The sequence below is a fragment of the Phaethon aethereus genome (assembly GCF_964289735.1).
Source record: "Phaethon aethereus genome assembly, chromosome: 26".
NCBI lineage: Eukaryota > Metazoa > Chordata > Aves > Phaethontiformes > Phaethontidae > Phaethon > Phaethon aethereus.
The window spans coordinates 102,593-126,752 of record NC_138602.1 but is presented as its reverse complement, the minus strand read 5'-3'; the positions used below and the strand labels follow the sequence as shown (position 1 = coordinate 126,752).

At 46.4% G+C, this 24,160-nt stretch overlaps 2 protein-coding genes across 2 annotated transcripts; one reads left to right on the top strand and one right to left on the bottom strand.

Annotated features, from left to right (window-relative positions):
* Window positions 1–2,050: 2,050 nt before the first annotated feature.
* On the top strand, window positions 2,051–5,375 carry LOC309413876 (kelch-like protein 23; the record flags this gene model as incomplete). Its single annotated transcript, XM_082011105.1, has 3 exons — window positions 2,051–3,547; window positions 4,434–4,845; window positions 5,063–5,375. Exons 1-3 carry the CDS (start codon window positions 2,569–2,571, stop codon window positions 5,373–5,375), a joined length of 1,704 nt encoding a protein of 567 aa, XP_081867231.1. The 5' UTR covers window positions 2,051–2,568.
* Window positions 5,376–9,575: 4,200 nt separating this feature from the next.
* LOC309413763 (ceramide synthase 4-like) lies at window positions 9,576–23,919 on the bottom strand (the record flags this gene model as incomplete). The annotated part of the gene is made up of 10 exons (XM_082010963.1): window positions 9,576–9,653; window positions 11,302–11,446; window positions 13,451–13,557; window positions 13,833–13,961; window positions 15,375–15,467; window positions 16,228–16,278; window positions 17,433–17,490; window positions 19,807–19,925; window positions 21,944–22,061; window positions 23,753–23,919. The coding sequence occupies 10 exons, from the start codon at window positions 23,917–23,919 to the stop codon at window positions 9,576–9,578; spliced, it is 1,065 nt and encodes a 354-aa protein (XP_081867089.1).
* Window positions 23,920–24,160: the final 241 nt, after the last annotated feature.

Sequence of the window (24,160 nt, the reverse complement as noted above, 5' to 3'; positions counted from 1 at the left end):
TTAGAACATGTTTTTCTTCCTGTTAGATGTCAGTACTCGCCTGGGAAGCATTGTGTTGTAGTCTTCCTGATGTTTAGTTCAGTCTCTTTTGCCCGCTTGCTCCAATGCATGCAGGAAAATTACTTTCCTTGTATAGTACCTTGTCATCACTTGTACAAGCTATGAAGGTAAGATCTTTTCTAGCACTCGTTCCAGATCTTGTGGGCTGCGATATGTGTATCGGAAGGCTCCAAAATTTCTACAGAAGGACTGGACTAACTTCTAGGATGATTTTTGGCTGAGTGACCATAAGGTTCACCTTATGGAAGTATCTATTTGATACTTGGAATTTTAGGGGAAGAATATTTAAGATCCTAATGTTCAGTTGTAGGCAGTGTCTTTAAATACTGCATATTTTTCTATTGTAGCTATCTACTTGTGATTTTGCTTGTTATAACTTGATTTGTAAGTAACCATTTTATTTCTTTTCTACTGCAGAAATAGCAAGATTTAAAGAGTTTTGAGTGAATAAATACAAATTAATCTGTTCTTGAATGTCTGGTTTTTAGTCTGGGAAAGTGATCTACAGCTGACCTTCCAGTTCTCCACAGCTGTGAATCTAAACGAAATTTGTTCAGGAGGTGTGTAAACACAGCAAAATCAGGAGGGACCAGATCAGAAGCCATGCTTCACTCTAAGATAGGAAATCGATGAGAAATGACTGAGAGCATCTGTTCCCTTTTCTGAGGACTTACGCGTTTCTGTTACATTTCCGTTAGGCATTTTAAAGACTGTCTAGTAGAGAATATGTGCCTGTAAGCTGTATGTAACCTGCTTCTGCCACCTGCTTTTCTTGAGGGCCCTTTAGAGGAGGCTGTGGCAGAGTAAATTGTTTTGGTGGCAGCAGCAGTCTTATTCCCAGAGGTTGTCAAGAAAACATGCTGAGGACAGGTTGTATTAGCTGTTCATTTTGACAGCAGCACTGTATTCTCAGTCATAGCCTTTCCTGGGTCATCTCTGAAATGGATGGGAATTTGAAGTAAATAAATTCCAGTTCAATGTATCTAACTCTTCCAGGAGGCTATAAAACTGGGGACCAGTTGTATTATGTGGCATATTGCCTGTGTAAACTTGAGTGCTTTTGGATTTTAATCTCCTAGGGGTTCATTCTTTGAGTGTTTCACAGAGCTGTGTGTAGGGTCATCTTCCTTCCAACATAATTTTTTTCTAACACTAGAAATCTTGTTCTTCTTGCAATTGCGCAATTCAAAAGAGCCTCCTTATTGAGAGTGTTTGGAGCAGAACATGCTTGTCATCAGCCTGAGTAGAGTCTTGAACTGTCCCTTAGGTGAAGGTGAGATTGCTGGTTGTTGGTACCAAATAACATGCTGCACCATCTCTGCACTCTCGTTTTCTGAGTGTAGCATTGGAGACAGACCTGTTGAAGCTCTTGAGTGATTCTAGACTCTAGATGTAGAGGGTACAGAGAGATCTGCCTGAAGTCATGTGTCAAGTGCATAAACTCTGGAGAGGGGCATGTTTACAGCATTTCCTGCTCCGTTAATAGGTTGCTCAATCTTCATTGCCAGATACTTGGCTGTCCTTTTATGCAGTGCAGACTTCTGGGTTATATTTGGGAGTCAAATACCTGAAAATAAGAATATGAAAATGGTAACTGAATTTTAAATGTGTGTGTGCTTTTCTATTAGGTTAATTCTTAAAAGTGACTCTTTATAAAACCATTTATCACAGCAGTTTTGCAGAAGCCTCTTCCAGAAATGCAGGAGGGAACCTCCAGGGGAAAAAAAGGTGCTCTTGATACAGACAGCACTATTCTGCTTCTTGAACTCTACTGAGAAATGGGACTGAGTCTTGCTGGGATGGGCCCTTTGGGATAAGGGGCACTAGATCAAGGTCACTATGCAAATATGTCCACTTAATAGCTTGGTCTGAACACCTTAGACAAATTCACTGTGTGGAATCAGTGAGCTGTTGGTTGTACGATAGTTAATTAGTGCATTGATATTGAGGATGGCAGAATGTGACAGCCATCTGGGTTTGAATGGGGGCTCATTCCTTCCGTCTATCTCTTACTAAAGTATAAAGTTAAGTATGTACTAAATACTGCAAGCAACCTGGAATTTGATATTAAACTTGAACTGATGAAGGATGTGGCTTTGGGGAAATCGATGTTTTTTACCAGGTAGTCTTGTGCTTTCCTATGTTTTTGATGTGCAGAACTGAAAAGGATTGTAATGGGTACTTTTTTCCAAATGGGTTCAATGTTCTTCTAGAATTTCTCGATATTTAATCAGTGCTTAGGAGGGTTTTGGTTGTTTTTCCTCTTTCCTCATAGTCCAGGCTCTTGGCTAACAGCTCCCCTAATTTGCTGTGGTCTTACCTGGCAAAGGTAGATGCCAACTAAATCTGCATTTTTTTTTTTTTGTTAAACAGCTCTCCTGCTATTGCTGCTCTGAAGCAGCAGGAAAAACTGAAGAGCAAAGCAGGAGGGTAAAAAATATATTCTATTTTTAGGACAAGATTGGCTTATCTTGTGTTTCTCCAGGATAATGTTTCCAGATACCTCACATGAGTAAAGGCTGCATAAGGACTGAGTTAATTTTAACTGCCTGGCAGTCAACAAGCATGGAGCCTGCACAAGAACCAGAGGACCTGGGACCTCAAACAGGAATGATTGCAGACACAATTCTTGAGGTTGGAGAGAGACTGTTTCAGGTCAGCCGTAGGGTACTTTCAGTACACAGTCGTTATTTTGAAGCCATGTTTTTTGGGGGGGCAAGAGAGAGCTCTGAACACCACATAGTGATCAGAGGGATTGATGCAGCACCTTTTCAGGCACTACTTGAGTTCACTTGCACATCCCAAGTGCTTATAGGTCAAGAGAATGTGACCAGCTTACTGGAAACAGCTGATTTTTTTCAGTTTGACAGGGTGAAACTGTTATGTGAGAAATTTCTGGAGAGAGAGCTGCATGTTTCCAACTGCCTGGGCCTGATGACCTACTCGCAGCAGTTTGCCTTTATAGAGCTGTATGCGTCTGCTATGAATGTGGCTCTTACTCACTGGGGGGATGTGATGTGCCAAGAAGAATTTAAGGCACTACCCAAAGAAATGCTGATGCAGCTCCTCAAAAGTGATGACCTCTTTGTTTCGCGAGAAGATGTGGTTTTTGACAGTATTATGAGGTGGATAATGGAGGACCCAGCAACGAGAGAGGAAGACTTTCTGGATTTGGTGGGCAAAGTCAGGGTCACTTTTCTGAGTTTGTCCTTCCTTGATATCTTGGTGAAACGCAGCAAGCGCCCTGGAGAGACAGATACCTTTTCCAGATTAATAAAGAAGTTAGACAGCTGTCCTCCACCAAGCTGGCAAAATACAGAACTGTGTCCTTATGCTAGTCGGAGCTATGACACCTTATATGTCCTGGGAGGAAAGCATGACAAGGAACAGCAAGAATTATTTCTCTTTCAACCTAAAACAGGGATCTGGCGGTCTTGTTCTCCACTGCAGCGCAGGAACCTCACCCAGTACGCAGTGGCAGCAGTAGGTAACTTACCAAGAAGTGGGACTAAGCAAATGCAAACAGAAGTTGAGGCTTAGAGATCCAAATGCAGGGAGTTCAGCTGCTTCTCCTGTAAAACTGCATTGTTTAGTGTTCGTAAAACCTGTTCATATTCGTTTAAAGAATGCTTTTGTTTTCTTTAGTCCTGGGAGAATGTTAGACAAGGCTGAATATTTGTTTTCATACAGCAGAAACTATTGTACTCCATACATTAGCTTTATCTGGATTGAGTCTAATAACTTCACTTTAAGCAGCGTAAGTTTTTGGCCTTCTCTTTCATGGTGGTTTTGACAGATGGTGAATTCTGATTTATAGCTGCCGTTAAGTTAAATTTACCCATGGATGTTGTGAAATCTTCATGCTTGGAGACTTTCAAGATAGCTCAATATCTTGAAATAAGATATATTTATAAGATATATTTATAAGATAAATAAGGCTTCCCTTATTTAGTGTTGGTAATAGTCCCATTTCAAGTGGGAGTTTGGACATGAGATTCCCAGAGGTTCTTTCCAACCAGTGTTTCCATGATTCTCTTCAAGAGTGTGAGCAGACTTGGAAGGACTTGTGTGGATGTGGCACTTCAGGATATGGTTTAGTGGGTATGGTGGTGTTGGGTTGATGGTTGGTCTTGATGATCTTAAAGGTCTTTCCAACCTAATGATTCTGTGATTCTGTGACTTACTGCATCCTGTAGGCCCAGTATATTTGTGCAGATGAGGAATCAAGTACTGCAAATTGATACAAAGAACAGTAATTTTCTCTGCTCATCTTCCCCTGCATCAGTACAGCCCAGGGAGAAATGAGAACTCTAGTTCTCAGGAGCCATTTTTAGCCTTTGTGTAATGGATACTTTTCTCTGCTGTCTTTCCAGGGAGCTTCATTTTTGTGACAGGAGGATATTTCCGTGATGAGTTTGTGTGGTATAGTGTGGACTGGGTGCTTATCTACAATTGCTTGGAAAACAGCTGGCTGGAAGGGCCTGCCATGAAGAAGTCCCGCAATAGCCATTGTGCAGTAGGAGCAGGACTCTACCTGTACGTACTTGGAGGGAACACAGATGAGGGGATAATCCCAGCAGTGGAGCGCATGGCTTTGGTGGAGTCAGAATGGGAAAGCATGAGTCCTATGGCTCAACCTGTGGAGAGAGGAGATGCGGTCAGTGTGGGAACAAGGATCTATGTGGTCTGTGGCCTGGATGAAAATGGACATGTATACGATGGAGTGCAAAGGCTGAACACCGAGACGGACAGCTGGGATGTCATCTCATTCTCGCCACTTCCAAGGTAAGAAATAATATTCTGGGACCTGGCAGGAGCAGAAAGATTTCTAGTGTTGGTCCTGTTCTAAGAAGAGGTTGGACTGGAGAAAGTCCTGTCCCACGGACACTTCTGTGATTTTTCTGTTTAAACGGGACTCTTCATAGGAGGACTGAAGTCGCACTGAATATTTCAGGGGCTAGATCTTTCTATTGATTCTGATCAAAGGTTTCTTCCCTCCCAGGTATGACCTCTGCATCACAGCACTCAATGGTGCTCTGTACACCATAGGAGGGGGAGCTTTTCGATTTGATGTGGAAACAGATGAATGGACCCAGGTGGATGAGGAATGTTTGACCCAGAAGTTCTTCATGGGATGTAGCACTGTGAATGGACGAATTTATCTCCTTGGACAGAGGAAGGGGAACACTACCCTCCCTGTCGTAGTCCTCTTTGATCCCTACATTGATACATGCCAGGTCATAGATAACAAACTCCCTTGCCCCCTTCCTATTCGTGGGTGTGTCTCTGTGCGAAGATTTGATACATGGGCATGAGCAATGCCAGATCCAGCGAAACCAAAAAGAAAAAGCCATGTGCTTTACAGCTGATGGGCGTTAGATTGCGTCAAGTTTGGTCTGTGAAATTTTTTAATTTTGAAAATAGATCTGTTCCTTTGTAACTTTGTCTGGCAAATGAACTTGAAGCAAAAGCCAATGAAACTGTTGTGCCTACACAAAGGTTGCAGGGTCGTTATTGGAAGTAGTGGCTGGTGTTGTCATGGTACAGAGAATCATAGACTCTTTGGGTTGGAAGAGACCTTTAAAGGTCATCTAGTCTAACCCCTCTGCAAGGAGCAGGGACATCTTCAACTAGATCAGGTTGCTCAGAGTCCCATCCAACCTGACCTTGAATGTTTCCAGGGATGGGGCATCTGCCACATCTCTGGGCAACCTGTGCCGGTGTCTCACCACCCTCACTGTGAAAAATTTCTTCCTTATATCTAGTCTGAATCTCCCCTCTTGTAGTTTAAAACTGTTACCCCTTGTCCTGTCACTACAGGTGCTCCTAAAAAGTCTGTCCCTATCTTTCTTATAGGCCCTCTTTAAGTCCTGGCAGGCTACAATAACGTCTCCCTGGAGCCTTCTCTTCTCCAGGCTGAACAACCACAACTCTCTCAGCCTGTCCTCACAGCAGAGCTATTCCATACCTCTCATCATTTTTGTGGCCTCCTCTGGTGCTGCATGTCTTTCCTGTGCTGGGGGCTTCAGAGCTGGACGCAGCACTGCAGGGGGGGTCTTGCCAGAGTGGAGTAGTGGGGCAGAATCACCTCCCTTGACCTGCTGGCCACGCTGCTTTGGATGCAGCCCAGGATATGGTTGGCCTTCTGGGCTGCGAACACACGTTGCCAGCTCATGTCCAGCTTTTCATCCACCAGGTCCCTGAAGTCCTTCTCGGCAGGGCTGCTCTCCATCCCTTCATCCCCCAGTCTGTACTGATACCGGGGGTTGCTCCAGCCCAGGTGCAAGACCCTGTTTGTGGCCTTATTGAATCTCATGAGGTACATAGGGGCCCATTCCTTGAGCTTGTCCAGGTCCCTCTGGATGGAACACCACCCCTCAGGCATGTCAACTGCACCACTCAGCTTGGTGTTACCTGCAAACTTGCAGAGGGTGTACTCGTCCCACTGTCTATGTCATTGATGAAGATACTAAAGAGTACTGGTCCTGATATGGACCCCTGAGGGACACTGCTCGTCACCAGTTTCCATATGAACATTGAGCCATTTGACCACTACCCTCTGGATGCAACCATCCAACCAATTCCTCATCCACTAAACAGTCCACCCATCAAATCCGTATCTCTCCAGTTTAGAGAGAAGGATGTGGGAGATTGTGTCAAAGGCCTTAGAGAAGTCCAGATAGATGACATTGGTAGCTCTTCCCTTGTCCACTGATGTGGTCACTCCATCATAAAAGGCATTAAATAAAGGGCTGCTGTGATCTGTGGTGCTCTGTCCTTTCAACAGCTATGAGAGACAGGAAAGTCATTGCATCAGTGTTAGAAAATACTGTAGAAGTAAAATAATAAAAGTGTGGCAAGGGAATCTTCAGCAGGATGTATGAGCTCTTAGTGCTGTAGGACAGAGCAGGGGGGAAAAAAAAAAACCAACCACAAATCCAAACCACCACTGCAGTCAAGCCATATCCAGTATCAGTATTATTTTAGCCTTAAGTAAGTTTCCCAGGTTATGTAATGATGGCTAAAATTACCTTTATTCCAGGCTGGAGAGCACCACAGAAGGAGGGAGGCTATTCTGGATTTATGGATTCAGGTATGTGATGATAAACATTTGCAAACTGGGGCACTTAAAGGGCTTGCTTCAGTTTCCTTAGTCCCCTTTGGGTTCATTGCTGTATAGACCCAGAATAAAAATCCCCATCACAAAGTACTGAAATGAGGGTGCAAGGAGCAGGGACCTGCACGTGGCCTTAATTAAAGAGTGTGTATGAGGAAGAGGGTTTGATGGGCAGGACTGTGGACTTAGCACAGCAGTAGGGGATAGATTGCCAATGGTGCTCAGGCCTTCCAAGGATGGAGCAGCTGAGAGAATGGCTGCTGCACAAGTCTGCTTGACTGGATGAGAAGGGGAGCACAACAGCACTGGCCTGGGAGGTTGCACTACAAGTGTTGCTGTCATCTGTGTTAGCAGAGTCTGTTCCTTGATGTGATGCAGCAACATTGAAAGGAAAATGTACTTAAGAGAGTTCCCAAGCTGAATGATTATCATCTGTGGAGAGCAGGAGAGGCCTTAAAAACCGAGAGGTGTTGGTTAAAAGCAACCCTACCACTGTGAGAACTATGTCAGGATGGCAGGTGCTACTCTATCCAGGCCTGCAAATGTGGAGCCCTCTCAATCCAGGCTGGCTTCCAACTCCTTGGCTCTAGTCTATCTGTCTGCCTCCAGCCAGGCTGTGGTATTGCCAGCTCCATGAGCTGAGAGCAGGGTTGGTGCTTCCCCCATGATGAGGCTGGCAGTAATGAAAAGCTGGGCCTGTTCTTTGAGTCTGATGACCAGTTGTACTCTTGTGCCCTGGAGGCTATATAAATCTTTTAAAAAAGCTGAGATTCTCATGTATCATTTGGGGCTTTAAAAGAAAGGAACATCCTTGAAGGACAGGGTGAAATAATTCCTGGGCAAATCCTTACACCAGGTATCCTGATGAAGGGTCTTGCATTCCTAGCAAAGTACAGCTAATCGGGTTTGGGTGACATCCTTCTCAAGGATGGTGTCCTACCCAGCCATAGGTGGCTGGCTGCCTTTCAGCATTCCTGCAGCTCTGAATGTCAAAATCCTTCAAGGGAATGTTGGTTCAGTTCCTTCTGCCTTTCTCTTGCACATCTTTCCTGACTTTATTTATATTTTGCCTTGGGTCAGGTGTGAGAGATGGACCATGGTTCTTCACAGCAGTGTGTTCCAGTTACACTATCCTTCATTCTCCACCTCTTTGCATCTCTCAGAAAGACTTTTCCATAGTATTTGTGTAAAATGTGTCAGACTCCTTGGAAGCATACTCAAAGCCTGAGTAGAAAACATTTTAACGACAGTGTTTGCAGATTGCTGTATATTGTTTACGGACATATATATGTAGATTTATCTGTCCTCTGCATTTTCTGAGCCTTCGAGTTAGCAGTGATGCCAGACCTCCAGCAGGTTTCAAAGAAGTTTTTTCTACTGACATAAGATCTGATACTCTAAGAAACTTCTACATCATGCAAAATCTAGGTAAAACAGACTCTTTGATTTAGGTGTAATTAATTTTTATGTTGACTTTAAATTTTTCTACTATAGATTCTGAAAATTACATCAGGTACAATATATTACAAGGTGAAAAGTCATCCAACACCTAAACTATCCCATTAAAATGTTAGTATTGTAACACTCTTATTTTACATTTTTGAGAATGAAACCGCAACAAAATGAATACATCCCTGTGGAAAGTTTCCATTTAGACTAAATTAGGATTTCTGGTGGAAAAGTGTGCATTTGGAAGAGTTTCAGTTGCTTTCAATTTTAGGAGCATTCTCCCCGAGTAGACATTCAGTTAGGAAAATCTTTTAGACACATGAGCTGTTTTGTATAATTCACATAGCAAACACAGCTTGTTATCAGTCGTCCAGGTCTTACTTGCAGAGATGGTTTATCTTTCCCCAAAGCCTGACCATTTTATACTATACAACTGAAAACTTATTTACCACTTAAGCTAGTGTCTTTCACATGCAAGTCCTTTCATGAGGTGGCTGGCAGTAGCTGTTAGTGTCTTCTGAAATTGCAAGTCAGTTAAATCTTCTAAAACCTAAATCTAAAGCAGTTGTAACTTATTATCTCATGAACCTTTGGGAAGGTTTTGAGGTAACCACAGTTAAGTGTCATAACTTCAGTAGCTTGTTCAGCCTCTCTTCTCCTCTTTACAGTGAGACTTTGGCTGGTAGGCCTTTTTTTCCCCTGGATAAATGATCATAGAGTAATAATAATGGTCCCAACAGGAGAAGTGAAGAAAACCTCTCCCTGAAGTGACTTAACTGCCTGTAAATGCTACGATGAAATGCACTTCCATCTACACATTGGATGATGCCTCAGGTAGACTGCTGTGAAGCCATGTGTGAGCCTGTTCGGCCTCTCCCCCCAGGTCCTATTCAGCCTAGCCACTTTTAAGAGTCTGCCCAGCTCTTGGTGTTTTGCAGCGAGACCTGTGTTACTCTTCATTCTTTGGCAGATCCTCTGCTTCACTCTTGTCACTTTCCTCAGTGTCACTTCTGGCATCTTTTCTTTTCTGTAGGAAAGACAGACAATTTAAATGAGCTGCAAAACCTATGTAATGGTATGTATTAGAGGGGATTAGTCCTGTTTTTATTCACAGCACTGGTGCGTTAACCTGATAGCTAAAATAAAAATCACAGGCATGATCATGTCCTTAGAGCCAATGTTCCAATTGTCCCTGCACTGAGAGGTTGACTTAAACTGCCAGAGGTTGACTTTGTTATGGTTTCACCTAACTTTTGAATGCTTTTTTTTGTTGCCCTAATAATGTTCTTCTAATGTGGCCTTCTAAAAATAAGTTGGTATTTGTTCTCCATATAGTTATTCTGCATATTTTCCCGTGCAGTTTATTACTTTCGAAAGTAAACACATACTTGTCCAGTGAGCATATTGACTGATTTCCTCATTTTGCAATTGCACTAGTTTTGGCTGGGATAAAGTTAATTTTCTTCATGGTAGCTAGTGTGGGGCTGTTTTTGGATTTGTGCTGAAAACAGTGTTGATAATACAGAGATGTTTTTGTTATTGCTGAGCACTTTTCTGCTTCTCACACTGTCTCACCAGCGAGTAGGCTGGGGTTGCACAAGAATTTGGGAAGGGACACAGCTGGTACAGCTGACCCCAACTTAACAAAGGGATATTCCATACCATGTAACATCATACTCAGTATATAAAGCTGGGGGAAGAAGAAGGAAGGAGGGACATTCGGAGTGATGGCATTTGTCTTCCCAAGTAACGGTTACACATGATGGAGCCCTGCTTTCCTGGATATGGCTGAAGACTGCCTGCTGATGGGAAGTAGTGAATGAATTCCTTGTTTTGCTTTGCTTGGGTGTACAGCTTTTGCTTTACCTATTAAACTGTCTTTATCTCAACCCACAAGTTTTCTGACTTTTACTTTTCTGATTCTCTCCTCCATCCCACCAAGGGGGAGTGAGCAAGCGGTTGTGTGGTGCTTAGTTGCTGGCTGGGGTTAAAACACACCAGAAATCATCTACAAACTTGAGAGTATGCTCCATCATTTCCTCTAGAAAACTTTTTTTCCTCTTAATTTAGCTTCAATGAAGGGGTAGTTCAAGATAAGCTGAAGGCATAACACCAACACTGTGGTGGGATTTTTTCTGGCCACAGATCCCCAAGGCCTTTCCAAATCTACTCGGGGGCTACCACGATGCCATCTGCTTACCTTAGCAAGGCAAGCCAGTGAACTGGCATCTCTGCTGACAAGGTTTCTTCCAATGATCCCTATACAAACTCTGGCATGCTTTAAAGCTTGTGGAATGCACCCAAAATTCAGAGGTGCAAATACACAGCATGCTATCTACCAGGCTTACCTGACTGCTTCTTTCTTACTCTATTTTGGACATACCAACAGGTTCATATTCTCCCAAACCACATACTGAGAAGCTGTTGGGCAGTGAGGAGAAAGGATGGCTCCCATGTCACTAGGACACAGCTGCAAACTACAAGTGAGCTGCTGCTCTGATCTCCGTGAGCAAAAGTATCTACACAACTCCCAACACGTGATTTCAGAAGCTCTGGGGCTGTTTGTTGTACAGTCCCATTTCTCTCATCCCTTCCCTGCAGACACGCAGGAGTCACCCTGGATGTCATGGTCTCATGAGTAGTGGTGGCACCAAGGAGACAAAGATTTTTCATACCGCACCATGGAGGATGACACTGACGACCATCTGGATGATTAGATAGGACCAGAAAATATGTAACAACTGCAGGATCATCAGGAAAGTGTTTATCAGACAGCTTACGAGGAATAATGGAAATTTTGTCACAAAGTAATAGTATGTGCTGTTGGGAAAGAGAGAGGGAGAGACAAATCAGTAGATGCCAGACTAAAGCAGGCCAAGTACCTTCCCACTTACAAGGGTCAAGTGTCTTTCTGGGCAACTGCTTGGCTCGTGTGTTCCCAGGGCAGAGCTGAGCTATACTAGGACTGCACTATCAGGCTTCACACTCTGCCCAGCTCTTGCAAAGCATGTCCCAGGTCCCAGAGGACCTGCAGAAAATCTGTATTAAAATCACCAACAATGCAATAGTCTTAGCAGACAGGTCAGTTATCAGAAACCTGCAATGCTTCCCAGAAGAAGCAGGAACTGGCAGCATTTCTCCTAAAATAAGTCTGGAGAGGAGCAATGGACAAAAATTAAACCATAAGGGGACCTGGCCACTGGCACTTAAATAAAAAGATTATAAATTAATTTTTTAATCAAAGTTAGGGAAGAGATGAGCAGATGGGCAGGGCATTATTTCTGGCAGAAGTCACAGAAAATCTGTACCATCAGTGATGGGGACAGAAAGGTGGAAAGCACTGGTTTGGAAACGGAGAGCAGACAGAACAGAGAGCAGTTCATTGCAGGAGAGAAATGATGAACGCTAGTATGTGTCTTCCTCCATAAGTTATCTAAGACATATTGGAAGCTGGGAAACATTGTTGGACATAGTATGTATTTGCTCTGCTCTTGCCTTCCTAGACACCTGCTGCTTGCTGCTGATGCAGGCAGGTGCTGATCTAGATGGACCCTTGGTCTGACCTGGGACATCCGTTATCTTCTTTGTGCTTATGATACAGCAGGTTGAGATATTTGGGCCTGGCTTTTTGCAGTGGAGACAACTGAAGTAATGGTTGTTCTAGTTTCTTTCTCAGCTTTTTTTCTCTATGGGAGCCATTTCACCACCAGAATCTGGGACTTGTTATGCAAAGTCAGTCTCACAGGTATCCAAACTAAATGGCAGCAGGACCAAAATTCAAAACTCAGCATCTTCAGTGCTGGTGTGGAGCCAGGACAGGAACAGAGGACAGCAATGCAGACTTGTGCTTACATGTGTATAACATGTCCCATTTTAAAAATTCTTCTGGGTGTAATAGATGAAAGGTTTGTTTGGTTTTGAAGGAAAATGGAAACCTTAGACTAGTGTCTTAGAAAGTGTTGTGGAATGAGTTTCTGGGAAGTTAACTGGGATCAGCTTTTCCAGGTGATTTGGCAGTGGTAAAGAAAGGGGAACAATTTCAGCATAGTTAAAGGCTGGGAGTGTGGTCAGGTGTGTGTAGGCAAAAGCCATTCTCCAAGACTGATGCCTGTGTGGGGCTTCTGGAGGTATCGTTGCTGGTACCCTCCCAGCACATCGAGTATCCTGCTTCCTGAATCCTTAGCATGTACTCATGATTTTCTTGTTTTATTTCAAATAAAGGTGGGTCACCTTAAATTGCTATGACATTGTTTCTATATTAATTTTATCTTAATAGAACTTTAAGCAGGCCTTTCTTATTCTTCTAAGTAATTCTAACCAGTTTGTACCTTCTTTCTCTTGTAGGAACCAGTGTTTGCAACAGAAGGAGGCCACTTCCTATATACTGGAAGAGTCACACCAGGTCTTGAGCAGGAGTAGAGGAGAAAAAGGATTACCCTCAGACTGTGGTGGGGATGGCTTTAGGAGGATGGAGAAAGACAGTCCTAAAACATTCTCAGTGCCACAGTAGCTCATGAGAAGTGGCTGCATGTAAGCATCTCATCACAGCACGAGACACAGCCCCAGGTGAGAGACAGTCCCTGCCTAGGAGAGACTGTGAGGGCACGGGAAGGGAGGGGCAGAGGCTGTGACTCTAGATTAATTAATATAGTTAAAACTCTGGGGTTTTTTCTTGGCTTCCTCAGTTCCAGTTGGATTAATCTTTGAGCTTACCTGTAGTGTCCTGTTCCCTGCCTTTCCTCCCCTCAGCATGGAGGGTTTTCTCTTCAGGAACTCAAATAGGGCATAACACCCATGTTCAGAGAACATTAAAATGTAACTCACATTAATGGGAAAATGACAAGCCGGGAGATGATGAAAACCACAGCGAAAACAATAAAGACTGCTTCACAGACCCACTTCCATTTCATGTAATGGAGCATCTTGGCAAGCTGTAGAGAGACAAATTGCCGTATGTTCTAGGGGGCTGAGGGACTTCCCATGTCCTGCAAGGGTTACCAGGCTTGTGGGGATGTGTCCCAGTCCCTGTGCACTCACTTACTTTTCCCCAAGAGCAGTAGATCTGACACTTCCTAAATGGCACTGGCACTATAGTATACATATAGTACACCGCATCCACATGCATCAGGTGTAGTAAGGCACACAGTTCCCAGTGGTACCCACAGACATGAGCAGAAATTGGCATTTCTGGGTGAGAGTCACTCACCTCTAAAATATAATCGGAGACATCATGGACTAGCATGACTATCATCCCAAACCGTATAAGATTGGCACAATAGGAGACAGAGATCAGAGTGATGGTGGCGATGTGGTGGATGATCTGTTCCTTAAAGTCCTGGCATGAGAAGAGAGACTGTGTGTCAGTCCTACCTTCACCTGGCAGCATCTGTTCCTGGATGCTGCTGCATCACTAGGACATGTCAAACACGTCCACAAAGCATCAGTGCTCCCTACCATGCTACAGCTCTCTGAGGTCCTGCACAATCCTCAAAAGAATAAGCATCTTTATGCCCAGTTTATGGAAACCCAGATAAATACCAGCGAGGTACACATATGCTAGAAGACAGATTTTATAAATTTTCCTGTAATCAATCTGCCCTTTGTAAGTTCCTTTCTTAACACCCCATATTTTCCTCCCAGACACCTCCACTATGTATTGAAGAGCTTTTTGTAATGACAGTAGATTGCCCTTGGCCTGGGGCAGGTCCTATCCACTAGCGATAATGGAGGCAGCTCTTCAACCTCCCTGTGCTGCCCATGGAGAGAGACTGATGGAGATGGGCTAGAGATACTGCAGGTGGTGAATATGCCTTCTCACAGGCCTCAGGTAAAGAGAGGACCTTGCTGGGTGGTTCATGCTTGCATAGACAAATCTGTACGTGCAAAATAGCAATACTTTGGGATACGAGAAGATGCTTCCCGAGTGTTCTGTGGAGGGATTGGGAAGGGAAGCTCTGGCTCTGGCCCAGGGAGGCTCACTGCCAGGCAGTGGGATCCTGCTTCTTCTGGGAAGCATTGCAGGTGTCCAATAACCAACCTGTCTACAAAGACTATTGCAGTGTTGGTAATTTTAATACAGAGTTTCTCTAGGAACCGGGGCATGCTTTGTGAGAGCTGGGCAGAGCCCATCTCTGGGAAAAAGCATGAAGTCTCTGAAGAGAGATGTGATCATCAAATTAAACAATCAAATCAAATGAAGCTGAGGTTGAACCTCAGCTTTTGCATGTGAACAAGCTCTTGAACTTGAACTGCACAGCTCTGTGCAGTTTCAATGGCAGAATGAGGTGAGGGCAACAGTGGATGCTGGGCCTGTGGGTCCGAGGAGGTCACCTCATCCCACACTGCAAAAGCCCCACATGCATCTACAGGACCCTCATTGCAACAGCCCAGCTCCTTCCCATCAGGAGGACACAGCCCTCTGGTTCAGGCAGCACCTGAGACCAGAGCTGGAAAGGGGCATGATGCCATGTCCACCCAGCAACTGTCCCTTGGCCAGGCATGGGGACCCCATGTCAGCCTCCGGCACTTCCCCAGCCTAGCAGGCAGGAAGGCCACACTTCACATGAGCGGGACCCAGCACAAGGTGCAATGGTGGGCTATGAGAGGTTCAGGGAGCTCATGTGCTCAGAGGTCTTCGCAGCAGCATGTATGCCTTGTCCTTTGTACCCCTGGGGAGCTGACAGCGGGAAGGAAGAGCCTCATGGTGGGGGCCAAGCCAGTGGGTTGCAGTTGTGCTGCTGTCACTCACCTTCCTCTTCACATCGAAGGGCAGGGTAGCCACCAGTGAGCAGTAGAAGGAGAGCTCCAGCAGGTAGAACCAGCCCAATGTGGGCAGGAGAGGCTGTGAGACAAGCGATAGGCAGCATGACACCCTTGCCTAGCCCTGGGGGATAGCAGAGGTGAAGGGTCTTCCTGGGCAAAGCCCCTTCATTCAACCCATGTTTGGCACAGCAGGGCTTGGTTATGCCTAAATTTTTATGTTCCCTGTGACTGAAGTGTTTGCTGATGCACTGTCAAGCCTGGTCCAAAGCTAGGACCAGCCCTGGCCAGTCTGCAGAGGGACTGAGCAGAAGGAGCAGGGTCTCCCCTCTGCAGGGGGTCAGACATCTCATCTCCATCCCTGATTTGCGAGGTCAAGGGATGTCCTGACCATCTGATCCCTTTTGTGGCCACAGACACGGAGCCACTTCCAGCCAGGCTTGTGTTACAGAGAAACTTGTTGAGAAGAGGTGCCTGTTCAGGGCAGAGACTCTCCATCCGCTATCATATGGAGCATCTGCGAGGAGCTTGTCAAGATGACAGAGCCAAGCTGTTTACCATGGTGCATGGTGCGAGGATGAGAGACAGCAGGCATAAGTTGAAACAAGAGAGGTGGATGTAAGGAGAAACTTTTTCATCACGAGGGCAGTCAATCAGTGGAATAGGTTGCCCAGAGAGGTTGTGCTGTCTCCATCCTTGAAGGTTTTCAAAACTAGGCTGGAAAAAGCCCTGGGTAACCTGGTCTGGTGTCACAGCTGAGTGCTGCAAGCAGGAGGTTGGACAAAAGATCTCCTGGCCCCCCTTCCAATATCATCCTGTGATTCCATGTACTTGCTGCTCACCTGTTGTGGAAATCTTAGCCAGCACACGGTGTGGTCCCAAAACCAGGACTTCTGTGCAGAGAGAAGGCAGCAGTAAGAACCCACAGCCTTTTGATGACATGTAATGACAACATGTAATGACCATGTGAAGAATTACTTCAATTACTGGCCTGTATCAGCAATAGCGTGGCCAGCAGGAGTAGGGAAGTGATCATGCCCCTGTACTCAGCACTGGTGAGGCTGCACCTTGAATCCTGTGTTCAGTTTTGGGCCCCTCACTACAAGAAGAACGCTGAGGTGCTCGAGCATGTCCAAGGAAGGGCATCGAAGCTGGTGAGGGGTCTGGAGCACAAGTCTGGTGAGGAGTGGCTGAGGGAACTGGGGTTGTTTAGTCTGGAGACGAGGAGGCTGAGGGGAGACCTTATCGCTCTCTACAACTACCTGAAAGGGGGTTGTGGCGAGGTGGAGATTGGTATCTTCTCCCAGGTAACCAGCGTTAGGACGAGAGGAAATGTCCTCAAGTTGCACCAGGGCAGGTTTAGATTAGATATTAGGAAAAATTTATTCACTGAGAGATTGGTCAAGCATTGGAACAGGCTGCCTAGGGAGGTGGTGGAGTCACCATCACTGGAAGTGTCCAAAAAATGTGTGGACGTGGTGCTTGGGGGCATGGTGGTGTTGGGTTAACGGTTGTACTTGATGAGCTTGAAGGTCTTTTCCAACCTTAATGATTCTGTGATTCAAGAAGTCAGTGTGCCCATGCTAAACCCAATCTGCCTTTGAGCTTTGGAAAAAGTGGTTGGCAAAATGCATTTGTCCTTAGTAAATGCACAGGATGTCACACGGACAGTCTCGATATGGGGAGCAAGCCACAGCCAGGACAGGGTCTGCTCTTGGCTGAGATGCAAGGACTCTATGTGGGTAGCAGTGAGGAATCACCTACACAATGATCTAAGACAAGGAGAAAACCATGGTAACATCACTGACACCTAGCCAGGTCCACCTGGGGAAAAAGGAACTGTTCTGCTGGATCAGGATTGGGGATGGTCTGCTCCATGCTTTTGAATTTGTCCTCCTCTGGCTTTGGATCCATAGTCATGGCCATACATGATCTTTGGATGGACTCTTTGAAATGGCCCAGGACCACCGGCCTCATTTGCCATGACTGAGGAATAGGACACTGAGAAAGGTGTCACTCCACAGCATCACTCTGCTCACATACTTACATCATACAGAAGAGCCAGCTCAGAGAAGAATGAGGTGAAATAGAATGTAAATCTCCAGCTAAAACAGAAAAAGCAAGGAATTAAGACTTCCTCCAGAGTTGGAATAGCTCCCCAGGCTATGCCCAGGATGCTGCAAAGCCCAACATGCTTGTTTGGACCGAGGTTTGCAGAGCCTCAGCTCTGTTCACACATGCACACATGTGCTGTTAAGGCAACAGGGTATCCACAGCCCACCCACGCACTGCTGCGGTCCACACTGTGCCCAAATTCCTGGCATACTCCATCAGCATTAAACAGGTTGCAGCATGACTACCAGAATGCCTCTACCTGTCTCCTTTCTTACATGGGTGTTTGTAGATCACCTGTGCAAATGCTTATATACCATAGCCTGTGGAAGGCACGTAATTTTTCCCAGTGATGGCACAGGAATACTGGGGATTTTACTAGTTTCCTCAGAAATGCTCTAGTGTGGAGCACTGAACAAGCTTTCAGGAGGAGAGTATTTTTTAAGAAGCATAATAACAGGACTTCAATTCAAGCACTGAATATTTTTCAGAGAGGGAGGGAGAGTAGATCTCATACCTGATGGGGGTCTTTGTGTACACACAGCATTAAACCTCAATGTGAGAACCAGAGTGTATTGTGTTTTGGTAGTGGTGGGAGTTGCAAGGGGACTTCTGTGGAAAGTTGCTAGAAGCTTCCCCTGTGTCTGACACAGACCCACCACTGGCCAAGGCCATCAGCAATGGTGGTAGCACCTCTGTGATAACGTATTTCCAAAGGGGAAAAAACGTGGCATACAGTGTTTGCAGCCGGAGAGAGGAGTGAGATTATGTGAGAAACAGCTCTGCAGACACCCAGGTCAGTGAAGAAGGAGGGGCAGGAGGGCTCCAGGCGCCGGAGCAGAGGGTCCCCGGCAGCCCCTGGGGAAGCCCATGGCAAGGCCGGCTGTGCCCCTGCGGCCATGGAGCTCCATGGGGGAGCAGATCTCCACCCGCACCCGGGGAGGGCCTCATGCCAGGGCAGGGGGATGCCCGAAAGAGGCTGTGACCCCGTGGGCAGCCCGAGCTGGGGCCAGCTCCTGGCAGGGCCTGTGGCCCCGTGGGGAGAGAGAGGAGCCTGGAGCAGGTTTGCTGGCAGGACCTGGGACCCCACAGGGGCCAGGCTGGAGCAGCCTGTTCCTGAAGGACGGCACCCATGGGGGGCACCCAGGCTGGAGCAGCTCGTAAAGAACTGCAGCCCATAGGAGGATTCACGTTGGAGAAGTTTGTGGAGAGCTGTCTGCTGTGGGAGGGACCCCAGGCTGGAGCAGGGGAACAGTGTGAGGAGTCCTCTCCCTGAGGAGGAAGGAGCAGCAGAGACAATGTGTGATGAACTGACCACAGCCCCTGTGCCACCTCAGGGTGGAGGAGGTAGAGAAATTGGGAGCGAAGTTCAGCCTGGGAAGAAGGGAGAGGTTGGGTGGAATGTGTTTTAAGATTTGTTTTTATTTTTCATTATCCTACTCTGATTTTGATTGGCAATAAATTCAACTAATTTCCCCAAGTTGAGTCTGTTTTGCCCATGATGGTAATTGCTGACTGATCTCTCCCTGTCCTTATCTTGACCCACAAGCTTCTTGTTATGTTTTTCTCTCCCCTGTCCAGCTGCGGTGGGGAGTGACAGAGCGGCTTTGGTGGGCACCCGGCACCCAGCCAGTGTCAACCCACCACCCAGAGATAACCTGATTCTTTTGGTCGAGACACTTGATGATGACTCTCACTATTCTGACTCCACGAATTACTGAGATATGCAGAAAGATTTCATATGAGTGAGCAAATAGCTTGAGTAAAAAGAATTATATGAAGATTTCAGTGCTTTCTGGTGCTTTTCAGTTTTTACCTCCCTCTGTTCATGGCTTGCATTGCCTAGTAACTAAATTGCCTAGTAACACTGCACACTTCATGCATTTATTATGTGCCCAACGATCCACGCCTAGAATATTTTAAAATTTTAATTTCTTACCAAGATCATCTTGAAAAGAAGTTTGATGCATTTTGCAAATGACATTGCTGCTCAAAATCTCCAGCATCTGAGATTTAAACCTGATCTGCATCAAGGCCAGTGGCCTCTTTTGAGGCAACTTTAACTTTTTAAAGTTAGAAGTGGAAAGGAAGGAAGGATGAAGCTGGCAGCGCTGCACTGGTGGCTCTGTCGTCAGTGTGTGCAGTGGTGGGACTCAGCGTCATGGTACAAAGTCTCCTTTCACAGCCACAGCTGGCAGTGGGCTCCTCTGGGACTGTGTTTTGGGGCTAGGGACAGGGCAGGGGATGGTGATGGTGTGCAGACCTTGTTGGAGGTCTCTACCACCAAAAGGCTCTGCTGGCCCACCTACCTGGCCTCACAGAACTTCTTCATCAGCCTGGGCCGGTCCTGGGCCTGCCGGTGCCGGAACCAGGTCTCCACCTTTTTGACCGGTAGGTCACTTTGCTTGGCCAGTGAAATCAGGTCCCCCTAGAAAACAGAGCAGGGAAGCAGGCCTTAGCCTTCCTGTCTGTCCCTGTGTGGGTGGAAGACCTGTGTTCCTGCAGGCTGCTTCTGCGGGTCCACATTTCCCTGAAAAACACCTTTCTCTGGGAAAAAATCGTATCATCAGCTCTATTTGCGTTTGTGAACTAAATAATTTTGGCCATTTTAAAACTACAATTCAGCCATATCTAAATGCAGGTTCAGAAATAAGCATAGGCTCTCCCTGGTTAAATTTTGCCAGCTGTACACAATGGGATTCAATATCTTTGCTATAAAAGGCTAAATATGTATTTTTTTTCCACCTCTGATGCAATTTTGACTGATAATTATCAGCTACAGATAGCAAGCTTGAAGATAAAAAAAGGTTTCGCTTGTGATGATAAAGAAACAAGCATATAGTTCACTCAGTATTGTCAGAAAAAACATCCAGCTGTTTGAGTGACTGCACATTCACAGGCTAAAAAGCATAATTTCCAACATGCTTTGTCTTATGCATGAATTCCAAATAAAACTACCTAGCCTTAAGATGTATAAATGGTGATTAAAATGAGTGTAAAGATGAGCTCATGAGCATTTTTTAATTAATCTGACAAAGCTTCATACAAATTTAAGTAAAAAAAATTTAAAATCCATACATCAGTGCAAGTCATGATCCAGGCCCAAAGAGTTGCAGTGAATGGAGTTAAATCCAGTTGGTGGCCGGTCACAAACGGTGTTCCCCAGGGCTCAGTATTGAGGCCAGTTCTGTTTAGTATCTTTATCAATGATCTGGATGAGGGGATTGAGTGCACTTGCAGTAAGTTTGCAGACAACACCAAGTTGGGAGGAACTGCTTGAGGGTAGAAGGGCTCTGCAGAGGGATCTGGACAGGCTGGATCAATGTGCTGAGGTCAGTTGTGTGAGGTTCAACAAGGCCAAGTGCTGGGTCACAACAACCCCATGCAATGCTACAGGCCTGGGGAAGAGTGGCTGGAAGGCTGCCCAGCAGAAGAGGCCCTGGGGGTGCTGGTCAACAGCTGGCTGAATATGAGCAAGCAGCGTGCCCAGGTGGCCAAGAAGGCCAACAGCATCCTGGCTTGTGTTAGAGGAGGCCAGGCTTGTATCAGAGGAGGCTGGCTTCATGGCCAGCAGGAGTAGGGAAGTGATTGTGCCTCTGTACTGAGTACTGGTGAGACCACACCTGAAATACTGTGTTCAGTTTTGGGCCCCTGACTACGAGACAAGACATTGAGTTGCTGGAGCATGTCCAGAGAAGGGCAACAAAACTGGTGAAGGGTCTGGAGAACAAGTCTTATGAGGAGCAGTTGAGGGAACTGGGGTAGTTTATTCTGGAGAAAAGGAGGCTGAGGGGAGACCTTATCGCTCTCTACAACTACCTGAAAGGAGGTTGTGGTAAGGTAGATGTCGGTGTCTTTTCCCGAGTAACAAGAGACAGGATGAGAGGAAACAGCCTCAAGTTGTGCCAGGGGAGGTTTAGACTGGATATTAGGAAAAAATTCGTCACTGAAAAGGGCTGTCAAGCATTGGACCAGGTTGCCCAGGGAATTGGTTGAGTCACCAATCCCTGGAGGTATTTAAAAGCCATGGTTAGGGACATGGTTTAGTGGTGGTCTTGGCAGTGTTATATTTACAGTTGGACTCTATGATCTTCCAACCTAAATGATTCTATGATTCTGAAGGACTTTTATAGTCCTGGCTAAAAATAAGGAGCCTTACCCATAGACTCTACCCAAAGGGGGTGATGGTTGCCTCCTTACCAGAGCCAGCAGCTCTCATGCTACCATATATATATTCCATATGCAGCAGGTCAGGGATTGCTGGGATTGTAGCTGTTGAACACAGAAGATGCAGAAATATCTGCTTATGTGTCTTCTTCCCTGGAAGGGTAGTTAGCAGTAACTGCCTTGTCTGTGAGGCTGGTTTGGTTGGGCTGGGATATCTGGGCAGAGAGAAGATATTGTTCGCCTGAGCTCTTGGGACACTGTGACACAGGGGAAACTCACCTCCTTTGGGGTCCTGCCCAGCAGAATGTAGAAGCCTTCCAACGTGGCATTGGGCTGAACTTTGGGCCTTAGCTTGTTGCTCACACCCAACCTCTTGCCCAAGGGGAGAGCTACAGTTCTGCAAGAGGAAAGAGAGTTCAGCCAGGAGAGGACATGTGTGCCTGCACTGTAAGCCACGGTCAGCCACCAGCAAGATTCTGCGCTGGGTGCTCACATGCCCTGTCCAAGGGGTCCAGCACTACCCCAGCTATGCATGCACAGCCCAAGGGACGCAGTATTGCTCCAGGGGCACACACAAAGTCCAGTGCCTCTGTCAGGTCAGTGCTCTTTCTCAAGAGAGACGCAATGGCACCACAGAAAAGGTGAGGAATGCTGGATGTGCAGTGGAGACAACAATAACAACTACAAAGTAAGCAATAATTAATTCTTCCGCCAAGGCATCAAGACACCTTGCATTTCTCTGTGTTGGAGTGCATGCTGGACCCCTTTACAATGTTCCCAGGCAGTTTAGACTGTACCATGAAACCAGTCTGCAAGTATACAAGTGTCCCATGTGCTCTGTGCCCAGGGTACCTGACCACTGGCTGCAGCGGGAGCGAAGGACAGGGAACATGGGGATATGCTGGTTCCTGTAGGAAACACTAGCTTTGCAGGAAAGCCCGGCAAGGCTCAAGTGGGAGGCACTGGTTTGTAAAATTCTGGGAAGCCAGGCAAGTGCAACATCTTTGAGGGAAACCTGATGACCCTGGAATTAATTCTGGCTCTTCCTACAACCCGTGTCTACTGCAGCTTCTCACACGTCTTGTGCACAGCAGTCAGGAGCCAGCTCTCCAGGAAAATGGGCCAGTGCTCCCCCAGCTCCTCTAGGCCACAGGAGAAAGCCTATATCCCAGCTGAGGGCAGGTCTGCAGACCACAGCTTTGCTGCTTCACATCCCCTGCCCAAAGACCTGCTCTGCCTGGTGGGAAGGCATCTCAGCAGGTCTGCCCACACTAGCACACTGCTCTGCTTTAACTGATAGCTCCCTGATTTCCTGTGCATGAGGGTTGGTCTGTACCTCCCCATGTCTCAGTCTCTGTGTTTCTAGAAGAGGGGCCCAAAGCCCAGTCTGAATCCATCTCCTATGCTGAGCCTTGTGGACCTGCCTCGTTTCCACATGTGAGTCCTGGGGAGATGCCGGTCAGTCCTCTGGCTCCCCTGAGGGGTACCATTTCCCTCAGCCAGGTGAATGTGTTGGAGGGCATTGGAATACATCATCCCTGATTGAACTGGGGATCTGTGGCATCGGGAAGAGCGAGCAGGGCAGAGCTGGGCAAGGAGGAGCGCTGTGAACAAAGCAGTCCCACAATGAGCTTCAGGAGCCATGGTCATCCCCTCCTTCTGTCTCTGTGCAGAGAGTGGGGGCTTACATAGCACTTTTGGGAGCATCCTCTAGGATCAGGCTGAAACCTGGCTCAGCTGGGGGCTCCCAACACTGATGTACCAGCAAATCCCTTATCCGTGTGGCAAGCTCCCACTTGGGCTCTCTCCAGAGGGACCCTCCACCCATAGTTGAGGTGTGACTGAGTAACAAACTAGTTTTTTCACACCTGCTGGTACAGGTTATGTTACAGGTACAGGAAAGAGGACAGGGCAAAGAGCTGCTATGCAAATACCATATGCCACAAAAAGCATACAGATTCAGTATTCTTGGGGACAATCCCCTGTCCACTTTGTAGTGGTCAGGAAGCAGGTAAGGATTAGTCTGGAGCAACTCTGCAAGACACTGGTGGCAACCAGCACAGGAGAAACTAGATTTGCTGCACTCACCTTTCAAAGATGCATCGGACAATGATCAAGAGCAGGGCACCAGGGATGCAGAGCAAGAGGTCCTGAGGCTGTGGGTATTGTATGCCTGCAGACTCCTTCATGTCTTCCCAGGTAGCTCCAGGTGGCAGCCAGTATTCATGGTGCCAGAACCGCTCTGACAGTCCCATCCTGGTCAAGATGGTGGGCACGGAAAGCAGAGGCAAGCAGGTAGCAGCACTCACTCCTAAATCAGGATTCCCAGCTCAACAGCTCACCATTCACACTCCCCACCTCTCACTCAATCCCATGAGTATGACTTCAGAGTAGTTGAAATAGCATCACTTGTTCTGACCTGCCCGTGAGCTTGAAGGTGGGGTAAGATGTCGTAGTACAAGAAAGTAATTACTGGGTGTCAAGGAGGTGACTAAT